The sequence below is a fragment of the Erithacus rubecula genome (genome assembly GCF_903797595.1).
Source record: "Erithacus rubecula genome assembly, chromosome: 6".
NCBI lineage: Eukaryota > Metazoa > Chordata > Aves > Passeriformes > Muscicapidae > Erithacus > Erithacus rubecula.
Window position 1 is genome coordinate 43995863 of NC_136688.1, and position 19144 is coordinate 44015006.

Genomic DNA, 19144 nt, shown 5'->3' on the forward strand with positions numbered 1-19144 from the left:
GTTCACAATTCAGAAACAGCACAAATGCACCAATGAATAACACACATATTCAGACTGGTGTCAGAGACACCTGGAATGGAAAGAAAGCCAAAAAGAGTTTCTTGAAATCTGTCTAAAACATGGGCCCTGAGTACTTATTTGTTTTTTTTTCAGTACCAAAACTGACTGACAGAACTATGGTGTTTCCAAAATAAAGTAAAAACATTGGTGAAAAAATACACTACAGATAATCAAATATAACCTCCAGAGTTTCATCAGAGCTTTACTGAAAAAGAACAAGAAGTGCAAGTGCTGAGCACTTCTGTTTTTTTAAGGAGAAAGGGGAACAACCATTTTATCAAGCCACTGTAGCACTGGACAGGCAAAGAGAGATTACCTCTCACCTTCTGTTCTTTTACTCCAGGACAAAAGGTGGTGAGGAAAACAGTTTGTGTTCCCAGCCAAGGGGAACTTTGAGGATAATGGAAATTTCTCTACTAAGGACCCTCCAACACCTCCAAAACCCATTTTTTTATGTAAGTACTTTATTCTGATGAAACAAGCAGCTCGATTTTTCCATATCAAAATTCAAAACCAAAGTGTAAAGAAGCTTTTGCATTAAGAAAGACTCTATGCTTTTTGTTCCAAAAGTTCAGAAAAACAAGTTTTAATACCATTTAAGCCCTTTCTGTTTTTATTCATCTGAACCCTGGAGGTTCCTGTGAAAGGAAACAACTCCAGCAAACCTGCAAGTTTTATTCCTACAAAAGCCAGTTCCATCAAAATAGAAGGAATATCACTTTTACTTAGGATCACACAGAGGGCAGATTCACATATACTGGGAATCCAGGTGTCATGGTAATAGAGTTATAAAAGCCAGGAAAAACATGGTCAGTAATCAAACATGCATAGACAACTCCAGCCTTGAGCTGAGGCATTCTGACATCAGAAGCTGAGTCATAACTGATGATGACAAAATTCATGATTCAAGCACTCAAATACTAACAAAAGAAATTACACCAAAATGTACTTTCTTTAAACAAATTGATAAATTTATTTTGTCCAGAAAGGATAACAGACAATACAGAAATACTGCACCACCACCTTAAGCATCCTGTATATACACATAAGCATAAAAATATAACACATGTCCCAGAAAAAATGAATTGGTCAATAAAGATTCAAAAGGACTCACCCACCAAAAGTCGTTTTGAGCTTTTTATCTGAAAACACATAGATACTGAAGAACTAGGACATCCATGCTTTAAAAAAATATTCAGAAAGACTGAATGATGATTTGAGAAATACTGCGTCTAAAACACAGGCAGGAATTATGGATGCACCCAACACAGGAATGAAATGAAAATGCACTTTCTTTTAACTGTATGTCTAAGAAAACTGGAAACACTATTGGAGCAAGCCTGGCTCAGTGCATGGGTGACCCTTATAAATGGGAGAAGAGGGAGTCAGAGGATTTTGTTCAGGACAAGCAACAGCTGGTCTGTGAGGTCCAAATGTAAGTCTACCTTCCCCTGAAGCTAAAGATCTTCCCAGCTGGCCCAAAGCCCAGGCTGATGGGGCACCATGTAGCTCAGTTTTGTACCTCTGCTGGCTATCACAAGGCTGATGGGCCACCTTGATCACCTGGATGCCACCTCATTAGCATCCCCACAGCCATACTGCAAGCAGCAATGAAATGTGTCACTCTTATGCTCTGCTTCCCACTGACATCATGCAGGGAAGAGGAAATGGTTCTCACTGGCCATGCTCACCTCCTGGGACATTTCTCTACAACCAGGATTTTCAGTATATCTGTCACCTTCTGTTATGACCTGGGGAGAAGATGGGTCACCTGCAATCAGTTCCTACAGCTCTTGGATTCAAGAGGACTATGCCAAGTCTGCCAAGGCCTTTGAACCTGTCCAAAACTGGTATTATCAAAGAAAGATTACATATGGAACAAATTGGTTACACAAATATTGGGAGTTTTGCATAAACTACAACAGCTGCCTCACATTTTAAACATGTTCTCTATTCCCTAAAATATTTTAAAATGCTAGGTGAAATGATGAAAGCTCCAGGCTTTTGTTTAAGACAGAGCTGCAATTCTTGGAAATAGTCAATGCCCCTTTAAGTTTGAGTTAAAACAAACATTAAATAAACAATAAAGAGTTAAATTGTAGAATGCCTTAAAATCATAATCATTACAAGTAAAGCCATCCCTAACCTACTGTTTGAAAGATTCAAGTTATCTTAATATTTTTTCCTAATAGTTTATCACTATTAGCATAACATTAGAAACTGTTCTATGAACGTCAGTCTTACAACAGAACTACAAATAATGTAACCTTCCCTATCATTTATACAAGTACCAAAGGAAAGAAGAGTCCAATAACTAACAGAGAAGTGAAGAAAATCTAAAAGAAATAATGAGACAATGATTAAAACTAAATTTAAAAATTTGAGCTATGGAAATACAAAAAAACCTTTTCTTAATCCAACAGCAGCAAGATGTGACACATGGTAATTGTGGCTTCCCAAGCTTCCAAAGTCTGTTTTCAAATTCAGAAGTCAGATGATTTCCATGGCTGTAATAATACATTATTAACAAACATGATGCTCACATCGACCACTGTTCATTGCACACCCTTTCCTGAGTCTGAATTTTGAACTAGTAAAACTTCACTGCACTGTTACTGAACAGTGCACAGGCTGCCCCATCCCCACAAGTGCTGGAGCTGCCACAGTAGCACAATGGCTGTTCATGGGATGAAGGGTGACAGACCCACTCACACTGCCCAGGGACCAAAGGTGAGGTGTCCCTCACACCCTCTGCTTTTTGTTACACCACACAGCTCATGCACTGTGCAACCCTGCCCTACCTGCACCAGCACACAATCCAGGGACAGCATGGAAGAGGGATGAGGAGCTGCAGAAAAAGTCTCAGAAGCACAGCACCCACGTGCTTCAAGTTTCTGCAGTCTGCAACTCACACCTCTGTCAATGAGGCCATTCTAAAAATTTTCATACAGAAGCAACCAGGCCAACAGAGGGTTTTACAACCAAAGTAACAAAAATTTCAAAACACTTCCCTACACTTTCTTTTTCCCATGAACTTAGTGGAAATATCTACGGTACCATTCCAAGTTATCTTTGGAATAAGGCTATATTTATCTACAGAAGGCACAGAGGAGGGGAAAAAGAGCCTAAGAAGCCAAATAACTGGAAAGATTGTTCAACAAATGGAACTATGAAAAACAACAACAAAGCAAGGAGCTGGTGTTTGCCTGGCATCTAGAGAAAGTTGACAGACTAAGGAACCTGCTTTACCAAAAGTCTACACACACAAAAAATAAACTCTCAACCAAGCCTTCAAGTATTTGGCAAATGGAAAATGTGATATTTCTTCTTTTTGTGGGTATGAACGATAAAGAATTTAAAACATTTCAGCTGAGAAGGCTCAGAAGCATGTCACTAATTTTGAGAGGAATGAAGATGTGATTAGAGGGTTATTTGTATTTCTATCAGCCATTCTTGCATGAAACAATTATGTTAGAGAGACCAGATTCAGACTTTCTGCTTTTCTTTTTTTGTCCAGGATCTGTGGCCATCTTTCTGAATTCATCTTTCCTCCCTACACTTCCTTCATACTGTAAGGTGTAAAAAAGTTTAAAAAAAAAAATAAAGCCACTTGAAAGGTAAGAAGAGTTGATCTATACTCAGTGGGATCACAGCACATAACTCTAATGGTTAGAGAATTGATAAGAATATGTTAGAAACCAAGTCCTGGTTAGCAAATCCTCAAATACTTATGCACTTACCAGTGCATCCACTCAAGCAAAAGTTCTCTTTGCTATTCACACCTGACACCAAACTAGAGCAATATTATCCAACTTGCCAGAAAGTACAGATGCTCTTCAAATTAAGGCATGTGATGGTGGCAGAGGGTACACTTTACAATAACTTGTATTCTCTGTGATCTCACAAACTACAAAACTATGAACACAAATAAACAAAAAGTTCCTGAACACTCCACCTTAACACCACAACAAGAGAAGAAAAGTCATTCTGACTCTGTATAGGAAGTAAAATATAGATAATTCTTGATAAAGTGGTTATAACATGCACTGAAATTAGTATCAGACTACCTATGATCAGCTTCATTTCCTATCAAAAGCAGAAACAGTAACACAATTAAATCCATGTTTCCAGACTGCAAAGGACAACCAAACCATGTCTTTTCTACATTCCTTCTTGCAGTGACACAAGCTGCAAAGTCTTTTAGTGAATGGGAAAAGTGTTTCATCAGCTTCCCCAAATGGCCACAGAACAATTCTGATCTCAAGTTATAAAGTGTAAAGATAGAAAGGGTGCTTATAATGTGTCTAATGTGATAACCTAAAACTTCAGTGCAGGTTCAGCTTTAATAAACAACTGTGAAAGGTGGAAGCTGTGATAGTAAAATCAAAACCTGCAAATATTTGAAGGAGTTGTTCCAGCAGTTTCGTCAGCAGCTGATCTATAACAGCCACCCTCTGTGTCCATTTCACATCCCTGAACATTTTCCAAGCTCCCCATCCTTAGGGGGCTGTATGCAAGCTGCATCCCCAGTGGGGCACTGCTGGAGGCGCTGCTGCAGCAGTGCACAGGGACCTGGGGTGTGGGTCCAGCAAGAGCCCAACAGGCACTGCCTGGGAGCTTACTGCCCATGGGAGGGCTCCTGCCAGAGAGATGAAAGCAGAAAGCCAGGACTGGGTGGTTAAGACTGTGTGCTCTCAGTCTCAGAATAGACAAATGCAAATGTAATCACGCCCAGGCCACCTCTCCTGCCATTTACCACAGGGCTCACAGTGATGGCCATCACTTTCTCACAATGATTTACAAACTTGGATTTTCAGGAACAAAGCTTTCATAGACATCATGTTTCACAAATCTTTTTTGGTGTCTCTACAAATAAATTTCAAAAGTTAGACAACGGTTTATAACCATAAAGTCCCTTCTAATCTCAACCTTGGGATAAAGAGTATTTTTATCAGAAAGAGGTATCAAATGACAAGACAATGGAGAATGTTTAAGGAGGTCATGGCTTTTTTTGGGAATCCAACAGTAGCAAAAGGAAATGCCATGAAAACTTTCAATTCAATAAAACAGAAACCACTCCAAAGTTTTCAAATCCCAGGCTAGCAATGTGTCATAAAACATGTGATCACTTGTGGACCTGCAGGCTCTCTGTGATCCACTGGCCTACCTCTGTAACCTACACTTCATCAAGAGAAGCAGAGTGGGAAACCAGATGACAAAGCCACACAGGCTCAAATTAAATACTGTCCTGGGAAGTGACTTCACACGAGCAGCAGAGGTGGCTTTCTGCTGACTCCTTGCAGGGCCTGTTTCTCCTCCATCACCAAGGTTGCAGCACTGTCTGGGAGCCCAGCAGCACAGCGGGGTCACTCTGCAGCACCTGCTCCACAACCACCAGCAGATCCATGTACACAGAATGCCCTACAACCACCAAAACCATGCTGCAAGTTAGTTTTTCTTACAAGGTTTCCTGTTGGCCTCAGCTCTGCAAGGCTCAAATCTTCTCTACAGAGGGCAGTCTGGCTGAAATGCAGTGATGGATGGCAGAAGATGTCTTTTCCTGACACAAAAGTATGATGATGTACACAAGTAGACTCCATGTCCAAAGACAAGCACTAAGCTAGTTCAGATCTGTCCACGGTCTCAATCCTTCATGAAGCAGAACCAAGCTCTCCCAAGGAGCTGGTCCAATGGGAAGGAGCAACTCAAAAAAGAACCCAACAAACCTTTATGAACAGGCTAGTTTCTAACTTGGGCATGTTAGCAATTTCATCAGTTACAGGACAGACCTGTCAACATTTGACACTGTTCTAACAAACTACAATTAGGAAAACATACTAAAAAAAATGAAAAGCCATTAAATAATTATCCACGAGTCTATAAAGTCAACACTCCTGGGTAGTCACCCAAATGTTCAAATATTTTTATTATCTGTGAAAATGACAATTTCTTATTTTAGATTACATGTCCTGATAGTTTTCAGCAGTACAAAGAGAAATACAATTGAGAAATAGCCCCATGTAATATACACAGGGAAAAAAATCCATTTCAAGACCTCCTCCAAGCACTACTAGTAGAGAAAATCCCCCCTATACTTCAGTTAGAGTCAGAAAACTGGAAATAAAACATAGATGAAGTATCAGGGCACTGACTTGTACAATAACTTAACCAAGTGTGTGTCTATATATTTCAAAGTTGCTATTGCCAATATAACTGTAAAATTTAAGAAGAAACACTTTAGTCTAACATACCTATTTTTCCACACCAAACAGAACTTTTCCTTTGTAATGATGTGTATCAGTGTTAGTTCACTCTTGAAATTCATCATAAATGACATGCTTCATGACATATGCTTCAATTAGAAGAACCAGACAGAAACTCAACGGGTTTTGTTTGTTGTGAGTATTGTTTTTAAGAACACACATCCAAGCCAATTAAACTTAAATAACTCACCTTGTGATATTCTACTTCTTCTCTTCTTACAGCTTATAGATAACCTTTGCCCTGAACTAAAGCAGCAATTCAGACAACTGCAGTCTGAAGTTCCTTCTGATGTACAAACCCAGCAAAGTTGCCTTTTCCCCCCAAAATGTCTTCTATACATAGAACCCACTGCAGTCCAAATATCGTGGCTTGGGTAATTTTTATCTCAAATGACACTGGTATAACACTGACTCAGACATCCAAATGTGTGGGTTCAAATCATGAAACTCCTTCAGAAAAGGTCCACCCCTGTCACATTTATGCAGGATGCTCTACTGAAGCATCTGAAACTGAATTATATGATGTAATTAACTCTGTTCAGGAAAAGGAGAATTTGTGTACCCAGTGATCATCTGGCTTGGGATATTTTTACAATGCATTCCCGCACTCTGTGTTCAATTCAACCCTAAGCTGCTTATGCAGATACTAAACACAACACATGATTAATTTGTGCATCTTTATTCTTTTAAAATATCTGATAAAGACAAGGAATAGGTCAATTTGCCCCTGTGGAATTTCACCAACAGACCCTTATAAACCTTCTTCCTAGAGACAGGAATAATATTGGCATATTATTTGGTTCCAGATATATTTAATTAATACCAACTGACATAGCTTCTCTTAGTTGTGGACTTCCACTGCATAAGATGAACAGACAGCAAAACCTCTGCCATCCAAGGATTTTTTTGTAGATGTACTGTCTTCACCATAAGAAAAACTCCCCTTGGAATTTGTTACTATGACGATATATTGCTCTGGAGATCTGAGTATGGTGGAGTGGATTTGCATTTTCTACCCTTACTGAAGTCTTTGTACACATGAGAAAGCAATCACTTACACATGGGATTAATGTTTTTTTCCAAATGCATAGGGAATGTTCAACTCGTTGAGAATATATTGGAAATATATTCAGAAAATTATCATGTAACTGCCAATCCAGAATTAATTCAAAAGTCACTGATAGCCTAGACCAGCTTCATGTTGATGTTTCACCAGTCATTAGTAGCAGAATGAATAAATATTTTAGAATACTATGGGGATATTAAGTTTTATTTAACAGTGGAAATGCTGAAAGATAGCCAACTGAGAGTAACAGTGAGGCCATGATTTCTTCATATAAAGCCTGGCCTCTGCTGTATTTGCAAGGCATTTGCTCACTCAACCACACGAGCTCTTTATTTTATGATGCAGTCATTTCAAGGAAGACTCCAAAGCACTTAGCAGCACAAGCAGTGAAGCAGCAGCTTGGACATCACATAGGTTCCAAGGAGAAAAAGTTTACCTTTTACTTTTGGGACTCATTTGTTGGTGTTTCACCAGACCTCCCATTCTCCCTTGCTCAACTACACATGGCAGGGGAGAAATACAGGTTGTGACTGAAACCCGTTACTAAAATCCCATATTGTCTGGCACCTGCCAGTGTCCTCTCTTCTCCCACTCCTGAAAACTGGCTATGAGATCCTGGAGACACGCCCCATTGCATAAGGGCAACACAACCTCTGCCTGAGGTCTGGGACCCTGCAGGCATCCCTGGTCACACACAGCAAGCACAGGGGAGCAGTGGGCACACGGCTGTGCAGGATGAGCACAGAGCAGCAGTGGGCACACGGCTGTGCAGGATGAGCACAGAGCAGCAGTGGGCACAGGGCTGTGCAGGATGAGCACAGAGCAGCAGTGGGCACACGGCTGTGCAGGATGAGCACAGAGCAGCAGTGGGCACACGGCTGTGCAGGATGAGCACAGCGGAGCAGCAGGCACACAGTTCTGCAGGATGAGCACAGAGCAGCAGTGGGCACAGGGCTGTGCAGGATGAGCACAGAGCAGCAGTGGGCACACGGCTCTGCAGGATGAGCACAGGGGAGCAGTGGGCACAGGGCTGTGCAGGATGAGCACAGGGGAGCAGTGGGCACAGGGCTGTGCAGGATGAGCACAGGGGAGCAGTGGGCACAGGGCTGTGCAGGATGAGCACAGGGGAGCAGTGGGCACACGGCTCTGCAGGATGAGCACAGGGGAGCAGTGGGCACACGGCTGTGCAGGATGAGCACAGAGCAGTGGGCACACGGCTCTGCAGGATGAGCACAGGGGAGCAGTGGGCACACGGCTCTGCAGGATGAGCACAGAGCAGCAGTGGGCACAGGGCTGTGCAGGATGAGCACAGAGCAGCAGTGGGCACACGGCTCTGCAGGATGAGCACAGGGGAGCAGTGGGCACACGGCTGTGCAGGATGAGCACAGAGCAGCAGTGGGCACACGGCTGTGCAGGATGAGCACAGAGCAGTGGGCACACGGCTCTGCAGGATGAGCACAGAGCAGCAGTGGGCACACGGCTCTGCAGGATGAGCACAGGGGAGCAGTGGGCACACGGCTCTGCAGGATGAGCACAGAGCAGCAGTGGGCACACGGCTGTGCAGGATGAGCACACAGCAGTGGGCACACGGCTCTGCAGGATGAGCACAGGGGAGCAGTGGGCACAGGGCTGTGCAGGATGAGCACAGGGGAGCAGTGGGCACACGGCTCTGCAGGATGAGCACAGAGCAGTGGGCACACGGCTCTGCAGGATGAGCACAGCGGAGCAGCAGGCACACAGCTCTGCAGGATGAGCACAGAGCAGTGGGTACACAGCTCTGCAGGATGAGCACAGAGCAGCAGTGGGCACAGGGCTGTGTGGGACACAGGACAGCTACTGTGCATTCCCTGCCACCCAGACAGGGTGTCTCTAAGGATGCAACCCTGCAGGGATTGCCCACAGCAGTGCTGCTGCATTGCCTCCTTCAGCCGAGTCTAGAGCAGCTGCCCATGCCGCTGCTCCTGCTGGCAACACCTGCCAGCATATTGCACAGTGGTTCTGGCAAACCCAGCCCATTGAGTCAACAGTCACTCCAGTCATGAAAAATGGGAGATCCTCTGGCTTTCAACTGCATATGTATGCTGGATTTTTTTGGTTTTGGGGATTAGAAGGGATCAAAATCCGTCCATTTCTATGTCAGAGGTGCATTACTCTTCTACTCAATATGTGAATTTATCAATAAATTTGTATGAGCATAATTAAAATTCTCTTTAAATAGGCAGCAGTAACAGCAAAGCAAGGGCCAAGAAACATGCTTTGCTCAAATGCACAAATTCCAGTTTTAACCCATTATGTGTCCTTCTGCAGAGCACAGCAGTGGGGGGCACTTCCACAGGTGGTACTAGGGACAGTGTTGTCCCAGCACACCACGGAACACCAGGATAGCTGGGCTGCACCGTCTCGGGACCCTGCAGCCTCATCACCGCCTGGTTTCCCGAGGATAATCCAGGGGGCCAGGGAACCCCCCGACACGCGAGCGGGCCCGGGCTCCCGCTGCAGGCCGCGCCGGGCCCGCCGTTACCGCGGCAACGCGCGGCCGAGCCCCGCGGCCCCGTGACGGCAGCGCCGGCCCGGCCCGCCCGCGCGTTGCCGCGGAGACGCCCCGTCGCCACGGCGACCATCACGCTGCCCTCCCTGGCCGCCAGCCCCAGCGCTAACGCGGAAAAATAAAAACCTCAGCCGCCACGAGAGCCGTCAGCGTTACTGCTCACGCCCGGGCTGCTGCGGACCCTGCTGCGGCCTCATCACCCGTCCCCATCCCGAGGGGGTGCGCCAGCACGGGCCATGAACCCCATTCCTTACTAGCATCGAGGGGAAAGCAGCTCTGCCAAACCTCAGCTTTGTGGATGGCAGCCATAGATTACGCCTCTTTGCCAACACTGGTCGTAAGTGAAGGCCAGATCAAAAAACGAAAAACAGACGAAAAACCCCACCCCATGTCAGTTTTACTGAAGCAAGGAGTAAATCCAGGCTAATCCTAAGGGCCACCATGGGCACCTATCCACCACCAAGGGCTGGTCAGGCCGCCCGGCCACCGGCTCACCTGGTGGACATACTGTGGCTGCAAAGGCAACATGGCCCTCAGCTCTCCCAGGAAAAGAACGGGCCCGTCTCCTCGAGTGAGTGAGGGAATCAATGGTGCCTTCACCAAACGGGTAAGTGGGCACTTCGGAGCTCTCCATTTTCCTCTCTGCGCTCTAAGTGCAGGCGTTCCTGTGCCCAGCGGGTATGGCAGGGAGGCTGCAGGCTCTGCTGGGGAAGCCCCTGGCGCCAGCAGCGGCAGCAGCAGCTGAGGCGCCCTGGACAGGCCGCCCGAGGCCAGGCACCGCTCCCGGGCTGTCCCACCAGCACACTCCAAACTGCACCACCTGACTGCCTGCCTTAGTGTCTCACCCGAGGATAAAACAAAACACCACAGCAAACATTCAGAGTTGTACAATGCATCTGGTTCTTACCTTTGATATGCCTGAGGAGATGTGGGAGGTGTATTGAACACATGCGAATATGGGTGATAGGGTGTCTTTTTCAAAGCCTGAATAAGATTTTGTCTATATTCTGGGTCTATACACCATAAGGACCCCTTTCCAATACTCTGCAAAGAGAAAAGAATTAAAAACAAAAATCAGATGCTTGATCTAACGGCACAGCCTTATTCATTTAGCAGTTTTTGTCAGAAAAAGCAGTAGGGTTTGGGTTTTTTGTCTGATAGAAGTGAACATAATTTGCTTGCCAGAGATTATTGCTCCATTAATAATATATTATGATATGACTTATGATTTAAATCACAATTCTAAGGGGAAAAAAAAGTAAGAATGAATGTTTGGTTGCTCTTTCCCTCCTTTCTCTTGTTACTAGTTAATATTATTTAATAATATCTGGCAATTTTCCAATCACCCCCTATTGGAAAAATAAGAAGCTACAGTTAACTGCTTAACAGAAACTTTTAAGAAAAGCATCTTGCCTTTGGAAGTGGTTTTCTTTTCCTTTTGCTCTTATACAAACAGAAACAAGGCTAAAAAGGAGGGGGTTAAACACCCTAGCAACTGTTTTAAAAATAAAAGGACTTAATCCTCCAACCCACATGACATCAATGCCATTATACTACAAGAGGAAATTAATCATCTTTTCTCCCCAGAGGGGAAAAAAATACCCAAAAAACCCAAAACAACCAACGAACCAAAAACATAAAAAAAAGCCAGTATAATCAGAGTATAACCATTTAAGGGAGTTGTGAAATTGTGATCGGCTAAAACAACAGTTACTGTAATTACCGTTTCTGGACACAAGGAATAATGCAAGCAGTCAATCTGTAAAGCAAAGATTACACTAAAATTCAGTGTTTATTCTTCAGTTACAAGCAGTGCAATTTCATTTCTTGTCTCAATCCCATCAGAGGTCAGGCTGAGGATATTTTGGATTGTTTTGTGTGAGTTCTCAAACAAATATGAAAACTTTGCCTCAGCTTTACTATGAAAGCATGTGGAATGATAGTTCAGGAGCAGTCTTGCTCTGGTTGAACATACATAAAAACAAACACCATTCCTAAGTGTTGACTGAACTCCCCTGGCAGGCTTTCAAGGCATTATGCTAAGATTTTTGGGTAAATGTTCATGTTTCCTGGGACAGGTGGAGGAGGCTGTGTTACTGCCTATAGCTGCTTTTCAACCCAGGACCATCCCTTTTCTCTGCTTCAACTTCCGTCAGTGAAACAAAGCTCTCAGTAAACCTGTTAAAGAACAAGCACACACAAACAGAATCACATCACAAGAGGGATATTATTTTCTTAAACCATATAGAAGACCAAAACCAGACACTTGCTTCCTTTTGAAAACTTGTATCTTTGCCCTACCACCACCTAAGTGCTTCTCTGCCCCGCGGACAGCTTTAGAATACACAGTGCAACATGCAAATCCCTTACACACAGCAAATTTGCACTAAATTCTCCTCCCCAAAAATAACTGAAAAAGAAGAGTCTTCCCCGATGTCACTGAATGGCTGCATGTGCATCTAGAAAGTTTCCAGCACCATTTGAGACTTGGCTTGAAAGAGAAGGAGAGCAGCCAGCACAACCCACAGGAGCTGAGAGTTTTCTGCCAGAAAGAAGCACGGCTGCATGCTGCTCTGGTGGAACAGGAGCACAGGGTCAAAACTCTTCAGGGTGACTTCCAGGGTTCAAGCCATCCATCCTTTTACTGCCCAAAGGTGCCCAGCCAGGAGGCCACGGAAGAGAGGGACAGACATCTCTCAGCTCTTGAAGTGAAGCAAGGCCCTGATACAGCCAAAACCCCCCAGACTCAAGGGGGGCTAGAGACACAGCAAGCAGGACTCTTCAGCTCTCATCTCAGTAAAGCACTACAGCAAACGACAGAGATCCAGTGGTGCTGTCAGCTGGGGAAGCTGTGCACCACACTTCTCAAACCAGTCTGCAATAAGGAGGTTGTGATGCTTAGCCCTCTTAAATATGGGACAACTAGCCAGACACATGATAAGCCCACTAAGTGATTTTTAGGCAAAGGACAGAGTCAAAAATAGAATCCAAACATCCCAAATTCCACTTCCATGCTCTATCCAAGACCCAGACTAAGAACATAAAATTTCCTTTTAAGCAAGCGAAGAGCAAAACTAGGAACATTTTTTAGGAGAAAACCTTTGCTGGATTCCTTACTTCTTACAGCATGGGATAAGCTCATAAAAAAAGCTACACTTAAATACCATCTACCTTATTTGTACTTACTGGAATACAACATATTGTTTTCAAACTTCTCTCTTTTTCACTTACTTCCAAGATAGACTTTTCATCTGCTTGGAAGAGATTATTCCCCAAAGCCCACTAGTTACTTTAAACTGAGGGCCTTACAATATGAAGTCACTACTGAAGAGTGACTTCAAAACCTTTCATTACTGTTAAGATAAATTTGTGTGGCTTGCCCATATTCTTGCAAAAGCCAAAAATAATCTCACTGAAAAACAGGAACTCTCACAAAAAACACTGAGAAGTACACTCCTCATTAAAAAAGCACTAGGAAAGCAGACTTGGTATATTTTCACTACAACTGAGCTGACTTATAATTTACCAGCATAAACAAATGTAATTTAAGGCAAAGCTCGCCAACTTTACAAAGTTCTCTTTTAAGACAATTATTTTTGTTTTTCAACAATCACCTAAGAGAACGTGGAAAAAAAAAGGAAAACTGAAGTGACATCTGGTTAAGAAACATTCTTGACTGTTGGGAGGCGTGAAGAGCTCCGTTAACTGTCTGTTCAGATGTGTCATTACTCTTCCCATACACAGAACAGTCACAGGAAAGGAAATCATTGGAGCTCAGACCCGTCGGTTAGTGATTAATTTCCATCTTATGACACTTGGCGTGCTGCTTCACTACCTCTTCCAAGCCAAAAGTCAATAGTGACTCCAATCAAAAACCAGAAAGGCAGGGTCAAAAAAACCCCCTCTGGATTACATTTGTCTCCCAGGCAACAAGTGACTGAGGAGTGGATAACAGCCCCCTGATCTCCTCAGCACTTGGAGTGCTCTCAGATCTCCCGACCTGCCACCTCTCCCCAGGACCAGGCACAGCCACCTCCTTCCTGCCAAACACAGGTTACAGCTTCTGCATCGATTCCTGGTTAAGGGGATTAAAAAATGGGGAATGTCACTACAAGTCCTCTTCGTGGGATCCAAGAGTAAACCATAGTTGAGGGTAAACTATTTCAAAGATGCTAATGGAGAGAGAGAGAAACAGAAAGTTTATAGAAAGAAAGTATATAGTATATGTATATAAATAAACACTATATAGACTACACTGTATATATAGTATATAGGATATAGAATGAAAATACATGAAAGTTTATGACTGAATACTTTATTAAAAAAAATCCTGATTATCTTTTATATGGAGAAATTGCTACTCCTTTTTACATAACTTAAAATATATATAGATTGTACACAATGTTGTGTACTAACTCCCAATTTATTAATAAATTTGCTCTTTCTGAGATTTCAAATATCGAATTCTGATTCCCTTCCAGCCACTGAAGTCAGTGCATTACCATGAAAAGGTACATGATACAGTCAATATTCAATTGTTTTTTCTTCCAATGGACTGCATACAGAAGTTTTTTCATACTACTTTACACAACTCATTAGTATTATATTTGGCCATTTTTCAGTAGAAATGAAAAAAAGATTGAAATTTTAAAATAATTAAAATGCTGCTTGTCAGCTCTTCCAGTTGTTACAGTTGGGAATTCATAGTATTATCCACTAATAGAACTCCTCATTATAATTTTTCCTGCATATACCTTACAACTAACTGCCTGGTCTCACCTATCAACTACTCTCTGCCTGAAGCTCAACTAAAAGAATTGTGTGTTGAGCTCTTTCCAAGACCAGTGTCTGGGAAAAAATACACAGCCTATTGTACTGGATTTGCATGGCCAGATCTTGGTACTGCAGGGGTGACATTCATCTATATAAAAATTTCAGATAGTGTTTATTTGAAAAATTTTGTTCCCTGGTTATTTTAGCACAGACTTGAAAGGTGTTAGGAACACAACCCTTTTCACAGAGCTGTTCTTTCCACTGCCATAAAAACAAGTCTGGCCAAAACAAAGCTTTGGGAGGAGAGTGGATACAGAAACCCCAAAACATGGGATCAGGGAGATGTTGGCATTTCCAAATTTTCCCTTCTGAAGTTCTGGTAACATGTTCACTCTGAATCTGCACCAGGGAAGAGCAGCTCCAGGCACCCATACCTCTCGCAGCAGCATCACCACCAAGATGGTCCCCAAGGGAACAGAACCCTAAGAAAAATCTGCCAGGAGGGAGATTTTTTTCCTCCAGAATGTCTTGCATGTGCCTAGGCCTTCTTCCATAAGCCCATTTCAGTCATTTTCCTCAAAGGAAATTGTTTTTCTCACACAATTTGATGCAATTTACACTCATTAAGCTGGCTCAAATGAAGAGTGTGATAAGTATCCAGAGAGCTGTGGTAAAACAGAGGATGGATGTGGGGAGCCAGGGAGGGGAATGGGAACTCTCCCCTTCTTACAGCAGGAGCCTTGGTGGTATCCTGATGCACCTTATGAAACTGCAGACTGAAAAAGGAAATCCAGGACCCTGGCTGGACATAAAGCAGCTTGTAAGACAAATGGCAAAACCATAATGACATAGAGCAGGGGTAGAGGGGAGAGCAGGGGTGAACTGGGCAGCAAGGCTGGCAGACAGCCCTGGAGGAAAGGCCAGGCTGTGCACGGGAAACCAGAGACACTGACAGGCTGAGCACCAACACAGGTGCCTGGAGGCAGGGAGGAGAGAAACCAAAACAAGACACCCACTAGTGACTCTACAGCCCCACTCAGGCACCTATGCCAGCAGGTGGAGAATTTTAAAACAACTCTGAGTTAAAGACCTTGCTACTACTCCCAAACAACAGCTGCTCACTGAGTACTGTACTTCTCCACTATCAAATCAGGAGGGGATGAGTGGCCATGGCTAGGCTTTCTTGAACCAAAATGATCAGCAGTATGACTCAGGCAGCTACACAGACTGAGGGTGTGCAGGTGTACACCATCTGAGAAGTATGTCACATTAGCTCCAATAACCATGAAAACAAAGAAAAATCAGAAATTTCCTATTACTCAAAAAAGGGCATTTCCACCTAACATCTGCAGCCTCAAGCTATCAAACACTGAAATCAGTCTGACATCTGTCCCTGCCTAACTCAGTGTCGGTTGCTGCAGTCATTAACACAGGACTTGTGAATATCATTAAGGACATCTTCTTCAGTGATTAGGAACCTTTTGTTGCCAGTAATTCACCATCAAGAAGTTCTCTCTCATGGATGAAACCCACTGTTGTTACAACAGGTGATCTCTTTGCAAGTAATAGTGGCGAGATCACTGGGTACTAAAGGTTCTTACTTTAAAGAAATATTTATCTTGAGCTCACTGTGCCCAGTTATACTGCAACAGCAGACTTGAAGCAAACCTTTCACACAGATTTGCCACCAAGCTCATCCATGGGGATGCCCAACAGCTTCTACAGGTCCAAGTGTTCAATATGAGCACAGAAGGGTTTTTACAGAAGCAGAGAGAATTGTATGATCTTCTATGACTGTACCACATTTAATGCAGCAGCACAAAGTCATCAGCCACCTGCTGACACTGTTGTCACTGCTGACACCTGTGCAGGATGCCTCTAGGGGTGGTGAGAGCACACCCAAGGCTGTCAGGCAGCAAGGACCTGCAGAAGCACCCAAGAGAACAAGGCATGATGGAAGAATCTATCCACAAAAAGAGCAGGGTCCTTCACTTACCACCTGACACTGCAGTCACCCAGAGGACAGAGAAATTCTGGAAACCGTGACTGAAACAAGTTTCTGGTTGGTTCCCAGGAACAGCAAACTATCATCAGGAATTCCTCCTGAACACAAATTCCCCTTTTCTCACGCTCTAAAAAAATATATGTATTTAAAAAGAAAAGTGAGGAAATGGAGAAGCAGAAAGAAGGCAAGTAAAATACTTCCTGAGCTGCACCTTATGACACCCTGTCTTCAGCTCTGAAGTGCACTGAGAGGAGCACAATCATCACTCTAAAATCCACCTCAGGAAAGAATGACTTGCTTAAATAACTTTCTTGTACTAAGCAAAGAAACCTGCCAAGTGACTTCAAAGCCATCCCACAATTCTAACACAGATTACACATACTTCACTAAATATACCTCTACTCTCGAAGGTTTGCAAGTGTTGTGCTGGCATTATGGGAAAGAAGTGGTTCATGATTGCAAAATTCACCAAGACTAGAAAATGCAAGCCTGCTGTGACCACTGATGCTATGCTGAATCAGCACTATGAAAGCAAGGGCAGAGATGTTTTTCAATATCCAAGGAGAGAGAACTTGTGCAACCAGGAACACTGCTCAAAGGCCAGCTCTATGCCATTCACTTGCAGACAGTGGTGACAAGAAAAACACACTTTACCCATCCCTCATGTTATAGTATCATGCTCCTCCAAATGAAGGGTATGACTCCTAAAACAGAACCAACTCAGTATTGTACTTCATTTACATGAGGCAGAATGAGCATACTAGTATCAAAACTTGGAAAATCTATTACATAGCAAATTTTAAACTATTTGCCTGGCAAGCACTCAGGAAGATTTAAGATTAGATGCCAAAGCTGGTATGCTGGTCTGTTTAACTATTGCTTATCTTTACTCATTGATATTGCAAGTTATCAAGAAAGTCATGATGTTTCTTGCTCTGCTCTCTTACACAGATTTTCCAGTTTTAAGTAGTTTCATATGGGTGGTCACAGATAATACTAAAACTTTATTCTTTAGAACAGCTTGCCTATACCTTGCATATGAGCCTGGTGGTTTTTCCAGTTACTCCTTTTTTTAAACAATTGAACTTATTTGCAGAAACAAACAAAGCACTGAATCATCTGAGGTCAGCTAGGTTTTTTCTGGGTTCTTTTTTGTTTGTTTGTGGTTTTTGTTTGTTTGTTTTTCCTTTTTTTTTTTTTTTTTTTGTTTCTGTTTTCTTGGTTTTTTTTTTAATTAAGAAGTATGACAGCTAAGGAATTTTTGAAGAAAGAAAAACAAAGCCACTGCCAGTTATTCCTATTATTACAAAACACATTCCTCAGATTCACAGCAATCTTACATAAAAATTACAAATAACTATCCATGCAGTTTAAGGGCAGATTTTCTTCATTCTCTTAATATTTCTAGCACAGACCTAGACAGTGAAATTCTCTATGTCCAGCTTTACAGAATTGCACTACAGACCTTGACTGCATTTTAATGACAGTGACAACTGCTTACTCAGCTTTTAATTTTCATAAAAATCCCCCAACCTACAAACTTAAGAGAGCTAGAAATTTTCCCTGCTCTTCCAAGGAAAGTTCAACAACGTTAGGTGACAGCTTGACACCAAGCTGAAATAAATCTGAAGTAGCATCTGCATACAGCATAACAAAACCCTCACAAACACTTCTGCATGTTTTCAACCATTTTTCAGTAAAGCAGCAGTCACAGCTCAGCTCAAGCACAAAGGTGAAGAAGCATGACGAGAGGAGACCAGCTAAAACAATTACATGCCCATAAACATATGCTCATCTAATGCATGAAATTGAAGTTTTGATGTGAAAGCCTGCTGAAGTACAATATTCAACCCAAGTAAGACAGCTGCATCAAAAAATCATCAGCACTTCTCAAGAAAACAAAAGGTTGTGGCTTTTAAAATCTTATTTTGCTCCAAGTAAAAACATCCATTACTTCAAATCATCCAAGTCCAAGTCTTTGTTTTCACACTCATCTCTTGGTATTTTAGCTGACTTGCTCAGTGAGCTACCCAGTCACCAATCCAGCCATCAACCTCTTACTCCCCTGATCTGACTTTACCAAAGTGGCCTGGTTCTCCCCTAAGTGATGCAGCCACAGGAACCACCTCCACATCTCTGCTGTCACAAGATGGGCACTGTCTTCCTGACTGGAGAGGCTGTGTGGGCATATTACGTCCCTGAGAATGGATGTATGGTTAGAGAGGAAAAGGACTACATTGTCTCAAAAGGAAATAAAAAGGAAGCCAAGAATACAAATAAACAATGATACAGGAATAAATAGGCCAAATCAACATTGAGAAATAACAGCTGAGAAAAGGGAAGGCCACGGTATTCCACAGTCAAAAAAAAAAAAAAATCAAGCAATTTCAGAGGCAAGATGATCCTGCAACACAAAAAAGTGCTGCCAA

General features: G+C 42.9%; 1 protein-coding gene across 5 annotated transcripts in view; it reads right to left on the reverse strand.

The window, feature by feature from the left end:
* Window positions 1–19144, reverse strand: part of FOXN3 (forkhead box N3) — a 206014-nt gene that overhangs the window by 92626 nt on the left and 94244 nt on the right. For all 5 annotated transcript variants that reach the window (XM_079308130.1, XM_079308127.1, XM_079308128.1 and 2 more), the window contains one exon: window positions 10845–10981. In XM_079308130.1, coding sequence (XP_079164256.1) covers window positions 10845–10981 — 137 coding nt within the window. The remainder of the gene's footprint in view (window positions 1–10844; window positions 10982–19144) is intronic.